Here is a 19,962-nt window from a genome sequence, read left to right as displayed (position 1 = left end):
AAAAGTCGGATCAACTGCCCAACGGGAATTGCCTTCTGCTGTGTTGTGTGTGAGATCTAATCATCTTATTTCATCATTTGCAATACATCATTATTCCTTCCAAAAGAGAAAGCACAGACCGATAAAAGGGCAAATCAGTGGTAGAAAAATATTCATCAGACGACTTAATGCCAAAAATATTGTATAGATGGCGTGCACAAAGAAAGCAATCAACACTGCTCGACTTTTTTCTTGATTTTTTACAATACATTTTTTCTTGGGGGGGGGGGGCTTTATTCTTTCTGCAAAACTTGTAAGGCGCATTAAATGGCTGTAAAAATATATTAAAAGTTCTTTTTTTTTCGTTTTGCTGTTGGGACTGATTCCCACGACGCCGTTGTCGTTCTTATACATCATTACACCATTTTTTTTGCCCATAGGCTGCACGACCAACCATGAAAAAAGGAGGAAGGTCCAGGAAGCTGGGGAGAGGGTAAAAAAAACTTGTATTAGCGACACATGGCGTGTTTGCCCGATATATAAATTAGATTTTTATTTTTGCAATTCTTTTCCTTTATATAAATTTTTTTAAATATCCACTTGTATACGCGTTTACAATAAAAAAAAACGTTTACGGAATCATATGAAAATTTTTTAAGGGACCAAAAATGAATTAATTAAAAAAAAAAATTGGTGCTTTGCATTCTTTCATTTAATTTGACAACGTTTTAGTGGCAGGCATCCGACTTTCAAACGTCTCTCAGGCACCTAATGACGTGGTCGAATGCGAAATGTGGCTTTTACCATTGTTCTTTTATCTTTTTCCATCGTTCATTGTTTCAAGTTTTCGGTGTGAGTGTCTTAACATTTTTTGCTTCGCTGCGTGTTAGGCAGCAAATACTTTAATGGTAACAAACTATTTACTTAGAAAACATTGAATATTTAACAAAAACCATGAAACAGTGTGATGGAACCCCGAGGCAAAGCTGCAAAGTACGACATTATGGAAGGAGAAATATCCTACGGTCAATCCAGTGCCTATAATATCATATAAAGCTCACGAGGTAATCCTTCAATAATTTTTACGCGCATAGTGGTATTCACTTTTAAATTGGGAAAACATCCTTGGCTGTTTCGTGTAAAGAAAATTGTCTTTCCATGTTAATCATTGCATTTTTTATTTGCACAGCACTCAAAATAATGAAGCTTAACAATGTGACCATGCTTGACTGTGAAAATTTCATGTTAAACCTTAGTGGGAAGATAATCTATCCCTAAGATTGTACCGTGTCTTCAGATTTGTCCTCCATTGATCACCTATTAATATCTTTTTTGTTCTTATACATATAGGTTTGACATTTCATCCTCGTAAATGAAGCTAGGATTAACAAGGATTACAAGGTAGGAAAACAATACCTTATCTCCCATTTTCACTGAAGCGTGTATGTAAAATTAAGAGGGTGGCATTACATACAATGGATTTTTGTCATCCTTCAATCAAACAAACTACGTTAGGCTTGTTGATGCTTTTTCATTTATGACGTCTTGTTTCGATTAGTCCGTAAAAGGTCCCACACGAGACTCAAGTTCAGGGACTGACGTGTTATTGGAAATAGGAAACCGATGATGGACGGTACAAGCTTTCAAACTCTGTCGTGTTGGGTTCGCCTCTTTAAATAACCTCTCGATAGTATCGTTCTTGTTTTTTTCCGTTTTGTTTTACTAGCTACATCACGATTTCTGTTCACAAGGGGATTCTCCATCTTTGTTATCTATGGTCCCTTTTTGTTCGTCTCTCAGCGTTTTCCCTATGCAATTTGGATCGATTCAACAGTTTCGCTTTTTTTGACGCGTTCCAGCTGATCCTTTTTATTTTCTAAAATGTTGGTTTTTAAACGTTTTCAGAAAAATTTATTTCTCGAACAAAAGCGTTTGTTTTTTCAAAATTCTTGAAAGATAGACAATGACTAAAATGTTTTGGTATTGTCTGAAACTTCTTTTTTTGCTCATCTTTTTCTTCCACTTAAAAAGTTTTAATTTGATTGCACCCCGTAATCAAATTACAACTTGCTTCTTAAATTAATCAGCTTTACCCTTCTAAATCCCCCAAGATTCTTGTAGCTAATGTACTGACGCACGTGTTGAAGTGATTCGGTTGGCTGCCAACGAAAGGCCATTGCTTGCCTATTTATTTTTGTCCCACCGATCGATTGGCTGGACCGTAACGACCTATCCCCCCATTTTTGCGTCTCTTCCTTTATTTTTTAGTGTTAGCGATGAATAGCTGTTTAATCCCTTCAGCACGTGCATAGGTTTTTACTGATTCGGCGGTTGTTAAGTGACGGATTGCAGTGACTTTGTAGTTGGATCTTGTAGTAAAAAAGACGTGATAATTCATTTATTACGTCTTTCCACAATCAAACGAGGGCCACGTGTGTATCCGAAGACGTGCTGAGAGATTGGGTGTAAAAATGGGAAGGGTATGAACCGTTTTCAGAAAGAGAGGCGGGGGGATACAATTGCCGTTGCTAGGCACAAATCGCGACACCGCGTGGATTGGATGCGATTGACCACCGTATCCTTTCAGTTACGTTAAACTCTTAAAAAAAAAAAGGGGGGGGGGGGTACAACAAACACGGAGTCTGAGGCTTTTTCGACTACCCCATTTGACGCTAAACTAGTCACGCCACGGTAACATCATCACGAGGCGCCATTTATTTATGTTTTATTAAATACTCTCTTAATAAATAGACTTTTTGAAGGGGTTTTCCCTAGCATCACTTTGTTGTTGTGAAATGATTTTTCACATTTTTTATGTTGTTAGTGTCATTGACCGGCGGCCATAGATTGAACAGACTGGCCAAGTGATCAATTTTGACGCGTTCAGACATGTTTTTTTGTACCGTGACATTTCATTATGCCATTCAAAACTGTTGACCTTTTTATTTTGTTTAAAAAAATGCTCTTTTTTTCTCTCTTACGTAAAGTTTTCGCCATCTAGTGGTCGATTAAAGACTCAGTTGCTCACAGTTATTGTGCAGGATTTTGCTGGAGAGTGGGGATTTGAGATTTGTGACATGTTCCTGAATTTTGTGACATTCACGCTGGTGTTAGCCCAGTAGAAATGTACGATGTAGAAAATCGTGTGCAGAATTCCTTATCGCTTCCTTCCTTTTCTTTTGGATCGCCACAGCCATTTTTTTTAGTCCTTCAAGCTTTTGTTTTTGCGATTTTTTTTTTCGCTTATTATGGGAGAGTTGTTCAAAAAGACGAAAACACGAGAAAAGTGGATGGAAAGATGCATGGTATAAGTATGGTATAATGACCCAAGTTTTGAGTAGGGAAAAAACGCGGGAGTTCCTTTTCCGTCTGGATGATGTGAAGCGTTTGGGGGGGGGGGGGGTCTTCCTTCCGTGTCCGAGATTTCGTCCTTTTTTTTTTTTGTTATTTATGTTTCTGATGTTAACCCAACTGGATAACGACGACAGAAGAGAAAAATCCACGTTATCTAATGCGCGAAGAAGAGAAAGTAGAGGGAGGGGGAGGGGACTGAGATAAGTTGAGCCTTCCGCTCTGTTTGATGGAAGCACATGGAATATAAGGGAAAATCAATGAAAATGGCGATGAGTTTTCAGAGAAGATGAGAACGCTTCATCTTCCCTACCCTCCCTCGCCATTTTCTTTCGTTTGACCAAGAGATAGGTGTAGGAGTAGGACACAATCAATCTCATTTGTTCTTGTCCAGATTCCTCCATAGATTTCCCCGTCTCCCCCTAGGCACAGATTTGTGGACTGACTCCTACCGGGGCGTGTTCATTACTACTCGTTTGTGACGAACCCAAATACTATGGGGAACTGTATTGTAGTAGTGTTAGTACTGTAGAGCCAAAATATTAAAAAAGAGAGTGGTGGGTGGGAAATAGATTTTTTTTCATTCATGGGTACGTGCGCACCAAAAAGCGTAATAATAGATGGCGTCCTTTTTTTTCCAATGTATAGTGTACTGATTGACCTACGTAATCACCGGTCACCGGAAGCAAGAAAAAGTGGCATTATGAGCGAAAGCTTAACTGTTTCTGCCCTTTGTATTTCTTCCGACCGATTATTTTTGATGGGATGAAGATATTTTGTCGGAATCCGATATTTTTTTCGTATTTTTTTGTTTTACTGAGGAACTGTCCGCTAGATGGCGTCAAACAAAACTTGATATATTCGTATGAAAAAAAATCGGTGGCAATTTAACGAAAATCAAAGTACAAAAGGAGTGGGGAATCAGGTGTGCGGAATTCTAATTTTGGAAGAAATTCCATTCTTTAAATTGCTCTCGGCCTTTTTCATGTCAAAAATTTTTATGACTTCTGAATATTAATAATCTTGTTGATGGAGAAACTCGTAGAATCTGACTCATATACCCTCGACCACAGCGTGAAATAAATGAGCAACAAATGAATAATTTAGCTTAGAAAAGTACGAAAAGAATTTTCCTTTGTAAAAAAATTTTAATTTCTTGTGGAATTAAATTTTGAAACGAAGTATTTTGCTCTTATTTGAGTTTATTTGTTACACATGAATTTTCAAGTTGTTATGTACAACATTTTTGGCCATCGAAAGGAAAACACGCGAAAAGGGAAAATTAACAACAATGGTACACGCAAATCGCACATGCACGCTTAAAAAAAAAACACATTCATCGCTCGACAGCAAAACATGCATCACGCACACTCTCCCTCTTTTAAATCTCTTTCTGCTCTTGCAAATCTGTTCACATCCGTGTGTTGCAATGCAACGTTTTATCGATTCAATTTTTGTCGCATTTACCAGAGGGAACACGAACAGGTGATCGTACATCGTGACAGCCATAATATTTGATAAATAGGAAAGAAAGGAATAATATATATATTTTTAAAATATTACACTGTTTGTTTTCATGGAGTTTTTGTCGTCTGCCGCAAATAACAAATAACATTTTAGATGACACAAACGAGAAGTTTCACTGGCTTTTTTTTTAATATTTAATGATGAGAAGCGAAACGGTACATAACGTGATACGGAGGGATTGGAACGTTTAATGATATATCAATTTTTTTTTTTTTAATTTTGGGGGAAAAACGTGGCAAATTCAACAACAAAGTCCTTTCACCGAATCGCTTCGTTTCCATCGGATAATAAACAAAAAATACGCATGGTTCTTTTTTGTGTGTAGGCAACGCGTTTCGGTCGTATACGTGCATTGTTTGAACCGTCGTTAAAAATTCGGATCGTTTTTGTTTTTGGAAATTTTTTCTTTTTTCAACGAAGTTTACGCGGCCGATAAGCTGAGGTTCCGTTGACGGCCGACTTGCCGCAAAGTAGCCGTTTGAACGCCTGCCGAAACTCTGGACTGAAGATGGTGTAGATAATGGGGTTGAGCGTGGAATTGAAATAGCCGAGCCAAAGGAAGACGGAGAGCATTGTCTCGTCAAAGACCCAATCGGGTCTTAAAGGCATCAGCAGCGCGCAGACAAAGAATGGCAGCCAACACATAACAAATGCACCCGTTATGATGGCTAACGTCTTGGCTGCTTTGCGTTCGCGTTTGGCTTCGAGCGTTTCTCTTTTCTTTCGAACCGCGTTCTCCGTTGTTTTGGCCATGTTAGTCGTCGCTGGCGCCATTGTTTTAATGACTGGGCTGCTCAGGGCCACCGTCGAACCGTTGAGTGGCGATTGTCGATTGACTGCAACGGGTACGACATTTTCCGACGTGATTGACGGCGTCATTTCGGGAATTTCGATCGTGAAGGCCGTCGTTTGCTGATCGGCAGCGATATGCTCGTCTTGACCGACGGCCATGACGTTGTCGCTACTCGTTCGGGCTTGGGGCTCGTCTTCTTTGATGTGTTCGGATTCTTCGGCCGACGAAGAGGCTGCCGCGCACTTGAACCAGCGTCGAATCATTTTGCGATCGCGGTTGAGGTGCGAATGGTCCAGCTGCTGGCCTTGTTGTTGATTGACGCGCTTCCTTATCCTTCGTCTGGCCGTCTGGAAGATCTTCCAGTAAACGATAAGGATGACAGCCAACGGAACGTAGAACGTGGCGCATGTGGCGAAAATTTGATAAGAGACATCTTGACTAATGAGGCAACGCTGTTGGATGTTGACTCTGTCCAGAAATTCCGCGTCTTTCCAGCCAAAAAGCGGCGCGACGGACACGACCAATGCCACCGCCCAGACGAGGAAGATCTATTGTTTTTTTTATCCCCCGCATTTTGGAAGATTTAAAAAATGAGTTTGTCCCGCAAGTAACAAAAGTATTGTTTGTTACCATCGTCCCGATGCGGCTGACGTTCCGATTGTGGATGTAGTCGAGATTAGTCACGGCCCAGTATCTTTTAATCAAAGCCAAAGGAAATAATACAGAGAGAAAGTTAGTATGAAACGAGGATAATGATGAGCCTTTGCCGTCAGATGACCAGGGATACTTCAAAGGAAATAGGCAAAAGCGGAGGGCTGGGCAGCGCGGATGGGATTAGTTTATAGAGAGGATAGCAACATCTAAGTAATGGACACACACATCTATGCCTATTACAGCTGATGTTGCATCCCTATCGGAGCGTGTGATGCGCTTCTTTACAGTACGTTTAATGTAGACGGACTAGGTTTCTCTTTGAAGTGGATATACTTACACCGGTAACTATATTTTGAAGGGGGGGGGGGGCAAAGTGAAAGCTTTTTCTTTTGTGTCGACGTTAGGCAAGTAAAGGCGGAAAAAAAATCGAATCATGAGCAGTCGTATAGCGAACTCGTTTCTCATTGTGGTCCGATGTGTTTATGATTCAATTTGTTTTCCTCTTGTCTTTTGTTGGGTTTGTTACTGAACGTGATATCGTTTCTGGGGTGGTAATATTTGATGTCGGGTCATCTCGTCCGTGGGGATTTGCACACTGAAAAATGTAGTTGATGTTCATTTACCTGTCGGTTGCTATGGCAACCAAGTGAAGAATAGATGCGGTGCAACAGAGCACGTCGGATGATGTCCACATGTCGCATAATTCCGGTCCCAGAATCCATCTTTGGCTAATCTGTTTTATTTATTTTATTTTATTTTTGAAGAACACATTTGTACATCATAGATTAGATGGACGATGCACCAGCCTAGACGCTTTTCCATTATTATTTTTTAAATATTATTCTGTCTTGCTTTGTTGTGTTAACCAGAACACATTATTCATGCAACCCTTGTTGGGAAAATGCGATGCAATCTTTCAAAAGGAAAAAGTTTTCACTTGCTTATTGTTGCAAAGGCGTAGAAAACTCTGCTCTTTTGGGTACCTCCATTCTAATGGGTAGCGAAAAGGAGTGTCAAATCTCTTCTCGGGATTTTTTCTACCCCGTCTCGTTGTCTGTGTGTGCGTGTATATATTGTTAATACTTGTGGTGTGCGTGCTGACATTAAAAAGAGGGAGGGCGTGGATCGTATTAAAGAAAGAGGCGAGACTTGTATTGCTACAGTATATTATATAGAGGCTTTTGCTCCGACTTGAGCAACGGTGGGATTACTGTGTCTGAATAAAGAATTAAAAGCTCAGTTGGGTGAAGCGCAGATGGTTTGGCGTGTTAATTGAAGCCAAACGGAAGCAAAAGTTAGATTCTGCAGCAGTGGGGGGTATGACGTCAATTAGTTTTTATGTTGTCGGTGGTCGTTTTGTTTGTTTTTTAATACGATTTTGCAATTCTATTGGGGCGCGTGTCACGTGGGACAATATTTTTGTTTTCATTTGAAAGAATTTGAATCTTTTACGCCAAACACATCTTTGATTTTTTGTAATTGAATAATTGATTACCTCGTAGACGGCACCTAGTGGCATCACCAAACAGGCAACAAGGAGGTCGGCCACAGCCAGAGAGACGATCAGGTAATTGGCAACCGAGTGCAGGTGTCGCTCCAGAAGAATGGCAGCAATAACGAAGACATTACCTATTGGATCGACACAATTTTTCAATTTAAATCTCAAGTGCAGAAATGTGAAACGTGCGTTCGCTTAAGTGTTGTCTTCCAAGAAGATTGCGAAATCGTTTTAACTTTGTTGTTGTGATCCGCACTATTGCCGTGGCAACAAGTGTCGGATGTCGTGCGTTCGTGCCCGTCTACCAACTTCTCATTCTTCCTCCCAAAGAAAAATCGAATTTTGGTCCTCTGCTGTGTATGATTGAACTCGCTCTTTTTAAGAAGAATCTAAACAAAAAGGGGGGGGGAGACATTGTGCGTGTACGTGTCTAAAACCGCTTGATTCCATATTGACCTGCCTCTTTGTAACGGACGCAATCATCAGCGTGTGTGTAACACGCGCTCCGCCTTCTTCTTTTTTTGGCTATGTCGATGATGGCGCATGTTTCAAACACTTGGAAACGTCGAGAACGTATTTGTATTTTGCCTCTTCTTTATTTTTCATTTTTTTTTTTTTTTTTTTTTTGAAAAATGGAAATGGTCCGAGAACTTGGCGGGTTGCGCATGAAAATTCAATTTAACGGAATGCCTTTAACATGTCAGAGCGTATGGAGATTGAAGATGACAAGAGAGAAATGGCGCTGCATTCTGCTGCGCATTTATTGATTCTCCATGCCAACAGATGTTGGTGCACATGGACGCAAAATGTTAAAGCGCATTCCCTCGCCGAAATAATTCGTGATTTTACGATGGACTTTTCTTTAGCCAAAACTTGGTAACTCGACCAATGGGCTCATTTTCCGACCTGACAAACTTTGCCCAGTGTTGGATTAAAAAAAAAGTTCCTGTTTATCATTTTTTTCTTTTCCCCCACGATCGAGTTTCTTTCCGTGTGATGGTTATTGACCGATGATAACTTGTTTTTATGGTTTCCTTGACGAAGCTCTTCATCTTCTGAGTAGCCATTAATTTGTGTGGACGTCGAAAAAAGGTGGTGAACGCGTTGGGCGAAAAAAAAAATCAGCCGGACGAAAAAGTTTTGGCTTATTTTAGTTGGGTGGGGGGGGGGTGTGTGTGTGTATATCAAAGTTGCATGTCTACCTCGACGAGGTACGTACTCGTTGTCGATTAATAAGAAGCCGTAGGAAGGCCATGCATAGCAATCGAGAATTCATGAAAATGGATTCTATGACGTTGGTTGCACTCTTTATGTTTTGATTTTCTCTCGCTGCAATTCGCACTGAAACTTGCATTATACAAGACCCGTCGCAGCTATTTGGACGATGCCACACACACACACACACACACAAAGTGTGTCTAGATTGCTGCCGCAATATGTGTTTATGTGCAGATGGGATTTGTTTATGGGCTTTCTCAATCGAGTTCACTTGTCACACACACATTAAAAACCCTATGATGAAATTCTCTTTTGGATGTAAATGTTTGCAAAGATGGAAAGGGGGCGATTCTATTCAAGCATTCGTCATTTACGAAGTGATGGCTTCATTTTCGCGTTTTTAACAGTTATTCGAGGGGTACTTTCCCGCTAGGTGCCGTGCAGTTGCGACGCCACTCGTGCACTCTCTTCACATATTCATCTTTGTTTTTTTTTTTTTTTTTTTTTTGCGTTTTAATGACAAGTGAGAAATAGCCGTGCGAGGTGAAAGCGCTTGTAATAATCTAATGGTTTTATTCACGAAACGTCAATCGTCGCGTGTTTCAACGGGGATATTCAATGAACCAACTGTTGGCCAAGGACAGTATAATCGTATCGGTGTGACGTTTCTACAGTCTTTAGTAGGCAAGTCCCGTTCATTCGATACGACGTTGATGGTCACTATCATATTGCCGCTCTTTCATTTATCGATCGTACTCTGATGGGGGGGCATTGCACTTAAGACGAGTAATGTGACACGTAGAAAAAAGGGTTTTTTTGGATTTCTGTTTTTTTTTTTTTTTTTTTTTACCAATAATAGTGGCCAGTATGAGAACTCCCAAGATGGCTGAAGTCAAGCTGGTAAATATCAGATTGTCTTCTGGCCTCTGTGGGTTTGTCGAGTTGATCCAATAATCGGTTGCGTTGCTGCTGTTGGTGCCTTCTAAGATGTATGTTGAGACATCAGTGCAGTTATTCCATTGACAGCAGACGCTGGCCGTGTTGTTGTTGCAATAGTGCAATAAGTAGTTGTAGTACGAATCTAACGGCCACGTCGAGAAGTTTAGATATTCTTGTCCGGCTGAGACGTTTTGATTCCATCTTGCCGCCATGTTGATTACCCAGGGCCCTTCCGGGCTTCCCGTCTTTTTTTCTTTTTTTCTTTTTTTGTTTGTGGACGTTTCCTGCATGCACAAGAGAGACATGTTAGTACTTGATAATGGACGTTTTGTATTTGTTTTTGATTAGAAAAAAGCGTTTAACAATAGGATCACTTGTGTAAAGATGAGAGTAGTTACGGGCGTTGAATAAGAATGCGATTGCGTTTAGTGTTATCGTATTGAATTTGAGGTTCATCTTTTAATCAATAGTCGTTTCTGCGAGTAATTTGATTTTGTTTTGGCTCGCGTTGTTTTCACGTGAGCAAATTTTTTGATTATGGATTCTTTTTTTTTTTTGTATTTTCAATTTGGCGAATGAAATATTTTTCATTCAGAAATTGAATTCCAATTTTGTTTCAATTTACCATTTAACGAAAGTTGTTTCTTTAGAGGAAAACAAAAGAAATGTTCGTTGATGATGTAGCATTCTAATTTAAATCGATTTAAATAAAAATGGAAAATGATCAAAGGAAAAGTGATAGGCGACAAGGTCTAATAGCTGCTCTGCAGTTAAATTTCGAACATTGAGTTAACTGAAGCGCATCTCATTACCTGATGAAAAAAAAAAAAGCCCTGAAAATGATTGCACTCTTTTTGCCGCCATCTTTATTTTCTTGCAATTCAAAGCGAAATTATTCTCTCCCATTAAAAAAAAAAAAAATATGTTCAGATTTAACCAACATGTGTGGAAAATGCTTTTAAATGCCATTACGCAGAGTACATTCCGCCGATTAGATATTGGGTTACGTAAAATCTGGTGGGACCTTGTTAGCAAACGAAGCTCTGCCTGGGGTCACACTGTACGATGCTTTTAGACTTCGCCAAATGGTCGTATCCCCTTATTCACGAAAAATTTTCATCCCATCACGATGAAATGTTTTTCTATTTTTAATATTTTCAATGAACGTGACCCGTTGTACGAGAATCTGTTTTTTCTGTTTTTTGAATCTGTTTTTTTTTGAGAATCTGTTTTTTCATTTCCCATTTTTGTTTGCGTCACTTTGATCTGCTGTCTCTGAAAATTGACATATTTATTAAAGCGATGCTGTTTGTATTGTTGCCCAAGTGAAATTTATTAATTGAAACTATTGCGGTATTTTTTTTTTTTCTAGTGGGCCGTCTGCAATTTTTTCGAAAGAGATCAATGAAGACAGGGGAATCCAACGTAATTGCTTGTTTGATTAGTAATATGTTTGTAATTTGAATACGTTGGCTATCAAAGCAAATGGGAAGGGTCGCCCGTTGGTACGACAACCTGCGTCTAATAAGGAACCATGTACCCCATCGCACCAATTACTAAAACTTTTTTTTTATCATCTTTTTTTCTTTATTGAAAACTTGTCCTATTTTTAAAACATTTCGAGTTGAATCATTTTACTGAGGTTTTGGGGGGGCTTCCCTTTAAATTAGCGGGTCATGAAATAACGTCGATACATGACCATTTTCGAAGTTGTCCATGCAAAAAAATGGTTGTAGTAATAAATTAAAAGTTTTGGGAGAGACAAAGTATCGGGTTCGTAAGAAAAGGTTTTCCGTTTTTCTTGGATTCTGGGGGAGGGGGGGGGTCATCTGTCTATCGATTGATTTTTCCTATAAATATTGAGGCGGTGATGAATTAACTACTGGTTTTCAGACACTTTTGCTCCAATGGAACTTGTTACTTCACTTGATTTGCAACATTAATCACAACTTTTCTCGTACCCTCTCTTCATGTTGGCTTTTCCTCCGTGAATTTTATTTAGGGTGAAAAAAAAAAGAGCATTCGTTAGTAAAAGTATTTTATTATTATAACGTCACGTCGAACACAGGAGATCTCATTTCCGGCTGCGATTCTAGCGAAATTAAATCCACTAGAGTTTAAAGAGCCCAACAATACGCACATCACAATCATTGTAGTCACGCGAAATTGCAGTTCTAATTTTCTATTTCTTTTTTTCGCGGAGGTATGATGAACGAGTTTGGTGGTTTCGAGAGGGAAAGGTCATCTAGTACACACACAAACAGTCCCCGAACATAAGCTCGTCGTTTCTTATTGTTCGTGTAACTCCTTAAAAGGAAGTTTGAACGACCCCTTGACTGACAGCCGACTGCTGATCCGCCTTTCACACAACGAAAAAGAATTGGCAGTAAGATCGCAGTCTATACGAGAAGCTTGCCCTTTTTTGAGTAAGAAAAAGAAACGAATGTGTCGTTGCTGTTGATATTTCTTTTCTTGGTGTTCCCTTTTCTCTTTGATAACAATTCTATTAGCCGTTTGCTTTTTAGCGATTGTGGCTAAACAAAATAGCCGTTCTTGTTTTTTTGAACGTTGTGTTTACTCGACTGGAATTGCTCGGATGCACGACATTCATTACACGAACTCTATTGAGTGTCTATGAAGGGGGGGGGGGAGGAGGGAAGAAGACGAAGAAAACTTCTTGCGCGTATAGATCGCAGTTGCAATTCAATTATACACAGCTCATCCCAATCATTCTCTTTCTGTCTCTGGCGCCGCTTCGTGTTGCTTCGAATACACTTCCAGCCCCTTATTCTTTGTCTATTGCGATGGTCCTTTTTTTTTTTTTTTTTTTTTTTTCCCTCCTGAGGCTAACGCCGAAACCACCACAACGATGAGTTATTGATATTTATCTATGGACTTGTGTGTCTGTTGCTTAGTATACTGGCAAACACACAGCTCTATAAATATATCCTTTTACTTGGGTGTTCTTTATGCCATAACACGCTTCCCTTCTTTTCAGAATTCAACCGATATCCCTTATGTTGGGCAAACGCACTTTGTGGCCTTAGCCACCCTTCAATAGCAACGTCTACCACATCCATCGTCTGCTCCCTTTGTTCTTGATGGGTTTTTTTTTTTTTTTTTTTCTCGAAAAGTTATTGTTTTGTATCTGAGATGGAAAACGCGGACAAGATTGTGCGGCGTCGTGCGCAATTCGAAAAACGCTCCATTACCAGACCCCCTTTTTTTTCACGATTTTTAATCAAAAATGTTTTTGCGCTACACTTAAAAAATTATTTTTACTTTCTGGTTTGTGTGTTTTTAAATTTATCGCCATTTAGAAAAATGTTTTTCTCGATGGATGTCATGGCGAAGAGTACCAATTTTTTTTCGGGATTCGTCATCTTTCATTTGAAGCTTGAACTCGTGACGGTATTGGAAGACGCGTGACTAGCGACGGGTAAAAGTGGTCGGGTCGAGTAGGATCATTAAGAGAACCAATTTCCATAAGATGGCAGCCGTCGAGCTTTTTGAAGGATTTGAAATCCGTCCTCGCCCCTTGCAAAAAATCATCGAAATAATACGGGGCCTGTTGAAGCCTTTTCAAATGGGATTGTTTTAATGACGATACGTTTCAGCTGTAATGTGTTGCGATATATTTCCGAGAGAATTATAGACGTTAATAGTTGCAGCCAAATCAGCCATTTTTAATGATCAATTTTCTATGCGTATGTCTGTGTACGTGCTCTGCTTTCGGTTTAACCCCCCCCCCTCCCTCCAGGGGCGGGCAGGGGTTGAAGGAGGACAAGGCGGAAGATTCCCTCTCTTCGTTGGTGCTGTTTACAGACGGATGTTGATAGGGCGTGTGTCGGGTAAAGAATAAGAAAAGTCAATTCCGTTTTTGAGAAAATCTCTTGTTCGTCTTCAGCGCACCGGAGGAATTCATAAAGCTCTCTCGTACGCGTTCATTATTCAACACGTTTCGTTTGATCCACTGCATACAAAACAAAAAAAAAAACCGAGAGGGTTTTGCAATTGCTAGCAGAGGGCGCGCGCACTTAACGAGCGTTTTCTCTTTAGCGTTGCCAGTTGAAACAATGACATTAATGGTCTGATTTGAAACTCGTTGCTTTTGCTGACTCGGAAGCCGTTTTTTTCTTTTTTGCATGGAGGAGTCTGCCAGCATGAAAATCTCGTATTTTATGCGCTATGCCAAAAGATGATGTTCCTTCAAAGGAATTCGTGATGGAGTTTCCGGTTCCAGTGGTCACACGCTCATCATCGATGCAAATGCGATGAAGCGTTGTATTCCATCCGTTTCAAATCTGTCTACTTCTCTCATGCGTTCTCAATTTCCATCCGATTACTGCCCATTTTTTAAATAAACGGAGCGTTCACGAAATAAAAAACGTGAAGTCAATATGCGGATCGGCCGTTTTTCTTTTTGTAACAGGAGCCATTATTCCCGCTCGGATGGCTGTGATAAAAAAGAAGACTCGTGTAAAGAGAGGGAAAAAAGTTAGCCGTTCTGGTCAATACTTTGTCGACCTACTTTTTCCAATAAATTTCATATTTTGTGTGTGTGTGTGTGTATATAAAAAAATAATTTTTTATTTGAGAATAAAAATGGATAAAGGGAAGAGCCACACAGTCTGTTCGTGTCAGGTGGTATATATCATCACGCTCCGTTGCCCTCCTTCTACTACCTCCCTCCTACTCTCTGATGCTGTTGTCTGGGCTTTTCTTCTTTTCTTGCGCTCTTTATCCCTTCTTATCCCATCACGGTGCATACAATATTTTTTTTTTTTTTGCTTGTGTGGCGGCTGTTCATCGATGCCAGCCCGTCAAAAAAAGTTTATTGATTTCACGATTTTCGTACGAATTGCAAAGCCACACAAGAAAATCGAAAGGAAACGGTGCAGCATGTAAATAATATTTCCGGTTGTGTGCGGAAGGAAGTTGGCCAACCCATTTTGTATGGGAAAACAATATATATTTTTTTTTGGCAAAGGAAAACGTCTGCAAATCGTCTGTGTCGAAACAGAACTTTTTTTTCGAGCCATTTCGTAAGGATTGTCAATAGACAATCGTTTTTATATTGTTAGCGAAGCTCAATATGTTTTCGATAGTTAACGATGGGGGGGGGAGCCAAGAGATCAGCCAGCTGTGAATAATGGCTGAATGATTCTAGGTAAAAAAAAGATACTAAAGTTTTAATCGAATTTTTTACTTGTATTGTTGGTGTCATTTAAAAAAAAGAAGGGCGCGATAAGAATCTAAATCGATTGCGAGCAAACGTGACGATACATGCGAGTTAATAAACTACGGCGGAAAAGAAAAAGCTTTTTGTGCGTGATCTTGTCATCTCAAATCCATTTGTCTAAAAAGAAGGAAGGGGGCCTTCAAGTCTGTGTCTATAACAAACACAATCGGAGGACGCCTTTGATATTAAATAAATGCCATTTTTTTTTTCGATACAGGATTGAGAATAGCGGAATTATTGTGTTTGGCTTTGTCAAATATTAGATCTTTTGTCATTGACTTTCATCCCTTTTTTCATTCATCGACACCCACTTTTACTGTATAGTCAAACAGTCGGGGGAAAGAAAACTGAAACAACAACAACAAAAAAAAAATGTTTGAAAAAAAAGGGGATGAAATCAATCGGCGAATGCCGAGAGAGTGGGTAGGATCGAAAGAGACGGAAGTCTAACAACAGAGTGGGAGGAGAAGGATGTATGATGTTTGCGCTTGCTTGCCGGATCAATACACCGTGAAAAGCGAGAACGGGTAGAGGCAGGGAAAAATAAAAATCTAAAGAAAATGCGTAGAACGACCCCTTTAGAATTTATTTTTTCTGCCCTCTTTTAAAAATAACCTATGGTGTGAAATATGCCGCACGTCTTCATTAAAATACAAGACCGAATGCATTTTTTTTTTCGTATTCTTTTTGTGATTCCGTGGAATTTGACACGTCAAGAGCCAATGATGATTTTCCTTCCTAGTTTTGACAAAATTAGACGATATCCATCTTCGCTTTGTAGATCAAGATGCGCACCTTTTTTGGGCTCCCTTATCATCACGAAAAAAAAAACTGACGTCATCATAGACAACAAATAAAGAATTGTGGGGGGGGGGGGAGATAAGTCAGATGCTGCCACTCTCTCTTCTTCGAAGACTCTGACACACACTCGACTCCTTGACAAAAGATTGGCCCACTCCAGCTCCTGGCAGCTCCTTGCCAGTTTTTTTCTTTCTTTCCTCCTCGCCTGTCACATACAGACACACGCCATCTGTCAATGCTGCCAGTGGCTTGTGTGCGGTGAATCTGATGCGCATATCTTCTTATCATAGACCGAGGGAATCTATAAAATTTTACATAGGCCGTACAGTTGAAGATGATTTATCCCGTTTTTTTTTTCCCGCTAGATGAACAGGAATTGATTAACATGCAAATCAACGCGGAAGCTCTTCATAATCGTTTATTTATTTTTCTTATTGATAACAAGAGAATTTTTTTTTTTTTTTTGTGAACTCATTTTGTTGTAAACTCATTTTGTTGTATTTGGCGCGTGAGTTTGGCTGCTTCTGATTGGGTCTTCTCCGTGCAGCTTGTCTTGATTTGGCCCATTTTCACGAACGATCCGTGTACACGCAAAGACATCGTTTCCGCCATGTCTTTGCAGTTTTTCTTTACACTTGTTATCTATTTTGATTTTTCCTTTTTTTTAAAATTTATTTCCATTTAGAATAAAAACGGTGTAAAAAAACGACCTCAACGAAATGAGAATACGATCTCGTTAGTTAACTGAAACAAAAGACGGTCGCAGACGATGTAACTGACGCTCACGAAAAAAAAAAGAAAAATGCTACGGAGGGATGGATTTTGTATCGTTTTGATTTTAATTTGGATTATCGATTTGGTCTGGTGCTGTCGAGTTTGCACAAATATCGACTGAAATGATAATGAGGGACGTCTATCAGCGCCGTTTGACACGCTGCGTTTTCGTGTCGTCTCCGAGAGTCACGTCATCAGTTTCGTCTGCTCTCCAATAATGAAGCAGACTACTAAGCGGATGATAATAATGAGTAGGAAATAATAACCAGAGGGGGGAAGGAAAAAATGCAAAAAAGGAAGGACACATTTTGTTTTTCCCTTCCGTTTTTTAAATTCCATTTTTTTTTTTTTTTTTTTTTTTTTTTTGTTGAAAGAAAAAAAGATCAAAATGATTACGATTCAAGTGGAAACTGTGCACCCGTTTTCCTCACGATTGCCACAACCGTGGCGCGTTTCAAGACAATTGCCCTTCAACCGTTCACACCATTTTGCACCGTTTTTTTTTTTGTTTTACACATCGACTCTTTGGGGTTTGTTGCACGGGTTAATCTTTTGTTTTCTTTTACTTGTTTGTAACCTATAACCTAGAAGCGGAAGGCCATCTATATCCCCTATATATAAATATATATATATATATACACTTACCGAGATTGCCTCTTTTCTCTTTCAAACGGTTCATCTCTCTCTCTTTTTTTTCTATATGTGATGTTGCCCCTTTCTCTTTTATTCTCGAGCTGTTGCGATTCTTCACCATCAACGGCAGCAGCGACACATAGGGCCTTAATTTTTTTTTTCTTTTTCGCTGCGTGCGTGCGTGTGTATATGTTATTCTACAAGAGTTTCGGTCGTTTCACTTTCCTCCCCTTTTATACAACATTTGTCGTCTGGGCTGCGTGCGTGGGTGTTATTTTTCAAACAACCCGCCAAGACCTCGATTGCCCTCGGGCCGTAAAAAGGATCTGGTTGTTGGCGTTCCGAAAAGACAGAATAAGAAAAGACTTTTTTGCACGCGGGAGAGAATAAGTCAACAACTGGCAATTGCACAATAGCAGAGGAGAGGCCATCATATCATTGTGTAAAAGTTTACGCTGCAAAAGTGGGTGCGGCTCTCATGTTTGCGTAGACACTTGGAATGCGACGTGAGTTGCCGCCGTCGGTACTTGCCACCATTGTGTTTTCTTTATTCCCAACGTCGCACCGAGATAAATCTTATAACATTTAACGAGCAAAGTTGTTGACATCTTTTTCTTCGTGACTAGCAGATGTTTGAATTTGGAAACAAAAAAAAAAAAATCTTACCGTGATTTTCTGCGATTAAATCAAAGAAGATTGACGTTTGTAGAAGCACAGATTCGTTTTCAAAGTTTTTGTTTTTTCACACTTGTAAAGTTTTTAGTGCACATTGAACAGGAGAAAACAAATCCGGTAGCCGCGTGTAGGCCATTTTCTTAAATCTTTTCGCGCCTTTTGTTTGATTTCAAAAGTTTTTTAACACAAAACAAATCCACGTCTCGAAGCCCAGCTCGTTTAGCAATTGTTCAAAGTTCAAAATCGAATGGAATTCATTTGTCAAACTAAAAAATTTGGGAATTTGCGGGACGAGCGGATGTGGGAGGAGAGAGATCCGTTAGGATTCCGTCGACAGACTGAACGGCTGCCGAGCTCAAGCATCCCGAAACAGGTATCATGGTATCAAGTGTTCTGCGTATAGAATGGGCCCGTTTCGTCCCCTTGTCCGTCTACATATCGCATTTGACCTGCGCGCACACAACTGATAGTTTTTCGCTATGAAATGCTGCAATTCTTCAACTCGCACCCCCCCCCCCCCCTTTTTTTTTTTTCTTTAAAGAAAACTTTGTGAGCGGGTTAAACGCTCAGTACGTCCGGCAAAGACACGTGACTTGTTTTCTTTCTTTTTAAATCCCCTTTTGGTTCAAGTATTTTGGCACCAGTTTATTGTGGAAAAAGGGTCGGACGTGTTGGCCCTTCGTGAAGTGGTTTGACAGCAGCTGATTATCGAATCGTTCATTTTTATGGATCGGCAAAATAAAAAAATGCTGTTGGCGTTCTCTTTGGCACCCTTTTTGTGAAATTAAACGGGACACAGAGGGTCATGTTTGATCGATATTATTAATAGGTAAATGGGTTTTATTATTTTCTCGTTAAAAAGAACCGTTGTCGTAGCTGCGCATTTTAAATCGTTTGCAATCACGTTGTCGGTTTCTTCGCGTGAAAAGGTCGCCGAACCTTTGTTAGCCGGTGTATATTACAATCCGCCCGCTGCGTGACTCCCGCAGAGGCTAGAAGAAAGAAGAAAAAAAAAAACCCTATCCAACAGGCTGGCAGGCACACACTTATCCCCCTAAAAAGGAATATAGTGTTATTATTATTATTGTAAAAAGCCCTGTGGGTACTTACACTCTTTAAAACAAATTCTATTTTTCTTTTTTTTTGTTTTTTTCGTGCGATGTACTCTCGATTTCAATTGAAGTACAGCTCCCCATATCGATATATCTGTTGAAAACGTACGTGTAGGATAAGGGAAAACGCCCTCTATTGATTAACTGGGAAACTATTAATCTTATTGACGGGAGTATTTCAATATAGCTACAGGTGATGGTTTTGAGATGCTACGAGATTATCGATTTTCTCAGAGTTTGGTAGAATCTTTAATTTTTGTAAATACTTAATATATTTTCTGGGTAGAAAATTGAGGGGGAAAAAAAATCTCGGGATGTTTTCTTGACTGTCTTGGGGGTAGCGTTAATCCCGCAGGCCGCAAAGTGTGTATAGCGTTTATAACCCCCGAGGGGCTTACAGTGTCGTGCGGTCGCTTGTGCCGTTTTTTCCTGTTTGTTTTTAATGCATCCCAATAAAAAAAAAGAGGAAGGATAAAAACAAAAAGAAAATCCTTTATTTGCACCACAAGCAAAAAGGCAAACAGCTGAGAATGCAAGGCGCTGCTCATTATACGCACATAAGCACTCGATTGTATCCCTTTTTTTTTCAGGCTGAAGGGGTTGTTGACTTGAAGCCCTAAATACACACTAATTAAGAGTGTGTAGTTGCATACATGGCGTAGTTTTATACAATAACAAATGCGATTGTTTTTCGCCCGTTTTTTTTCTTAAATCCCCCCAATCGTATTAATCACAACGCCCCCCACTACCCGTTTTTTTTTCTCCT

The 19,962-nt window shown here is 39.8% G+C and overlaps 1 protein-coding gene and 1 long non-coding RNA gene across 2 annotated transcripts in view; one reads left to right on the top strand and one right to left on the bottom strand.

The window, feature by feature from the left end:
• Positions 1-875: 875 nt before the first annotated feature.
• The window catches only part of LOC130686935 (uncharacterized), a 34,732-nt gene continuing 15,645 nt past the window's right edge, over positions 876-19,962 (top strand). Inside the window, exons 1-2 of the long non-coding RNA XR_009000006.2 lie at positions 876-1,043; positions 1,330-1,380. This is a non-coding gene — a long non-coding RNA (uncharacterized LOC130686935). The remainder of the gene's footprint in view (positions 1,044-1,329; positions 1,381-19,962) is intronic.
• Positions 4,515-18,458, bottom strand: LOC130686922 (5-hydroxytryptamine receptor-like). The gene is made up of 6 exons (XM_057510079.2): positions 18,076-18,458; positions 9,871-10,243; positions 7,800-7,933; positions 6,928-7,037; positions 6,281-6,344; positions 4,515-6,198 (listed from the first exon to the last, which is right to left on the bottom strand). Exons 2-6 carry the CDS (start codon positions 10,169-10,171, stop codon positions 5,269-5,271), a joined length of 1,539 nt encoding a protein of 512 aa, XP_057366062.1. The 5' UTR covers positions 10,172-10,243; positions 18,076-18,458; the 3' UTR covers positions 4,515-5,268.

The sequence above is a fragment of the Daphnia carinata genome, chromosome 2 (genome assembly GCF_022539665.2).
Source record: "Daphnia carinata strain CSIRO-1 chromosome 2, CSIRO_AGI_Dcar_HiC_V3, whole genome shotgun sequence".
In the NCBI taxonomy this organism is placed as follows: Eukaryota; Metazoa; Arthropoda; class Branchiopoda; order Diplostraca; family Daphniidae; genus Daphnia; species Daphnia carinata.
Note: the sequence above shows the minus strand (reverse complement) of the source record. Positions and strands in the feature narration are given on the sequence as shown.

What these genes read in the sequence shown, in the direction of transcription:
- LOC130686922 (XM_057510079.2), bottom strand. Translation starts at nt 10,171, where the DNA reads ATGGCGGCAAGATGGAATCAAAACGTCTCAGCCGGACAAGAATATCTA. An exon ending in CACTAGGTGCCGTCTACGAG is followed by an intron (nt 7,038 to 7,799) that starts GTAATCAATTAT and finishes TAAATAAAACAG; the next exon opens with ATTAGCCAAAGATGGATTCT. An exon ending in TCAGCCGCATCGGGACGATG is followed by an intron (nt 6,199 to 6,280) that starts GTAACAAACAAT and finishes AAAAAACAATAG; the next exon opens with ATCTTCCTCGTCTGGGCGGT.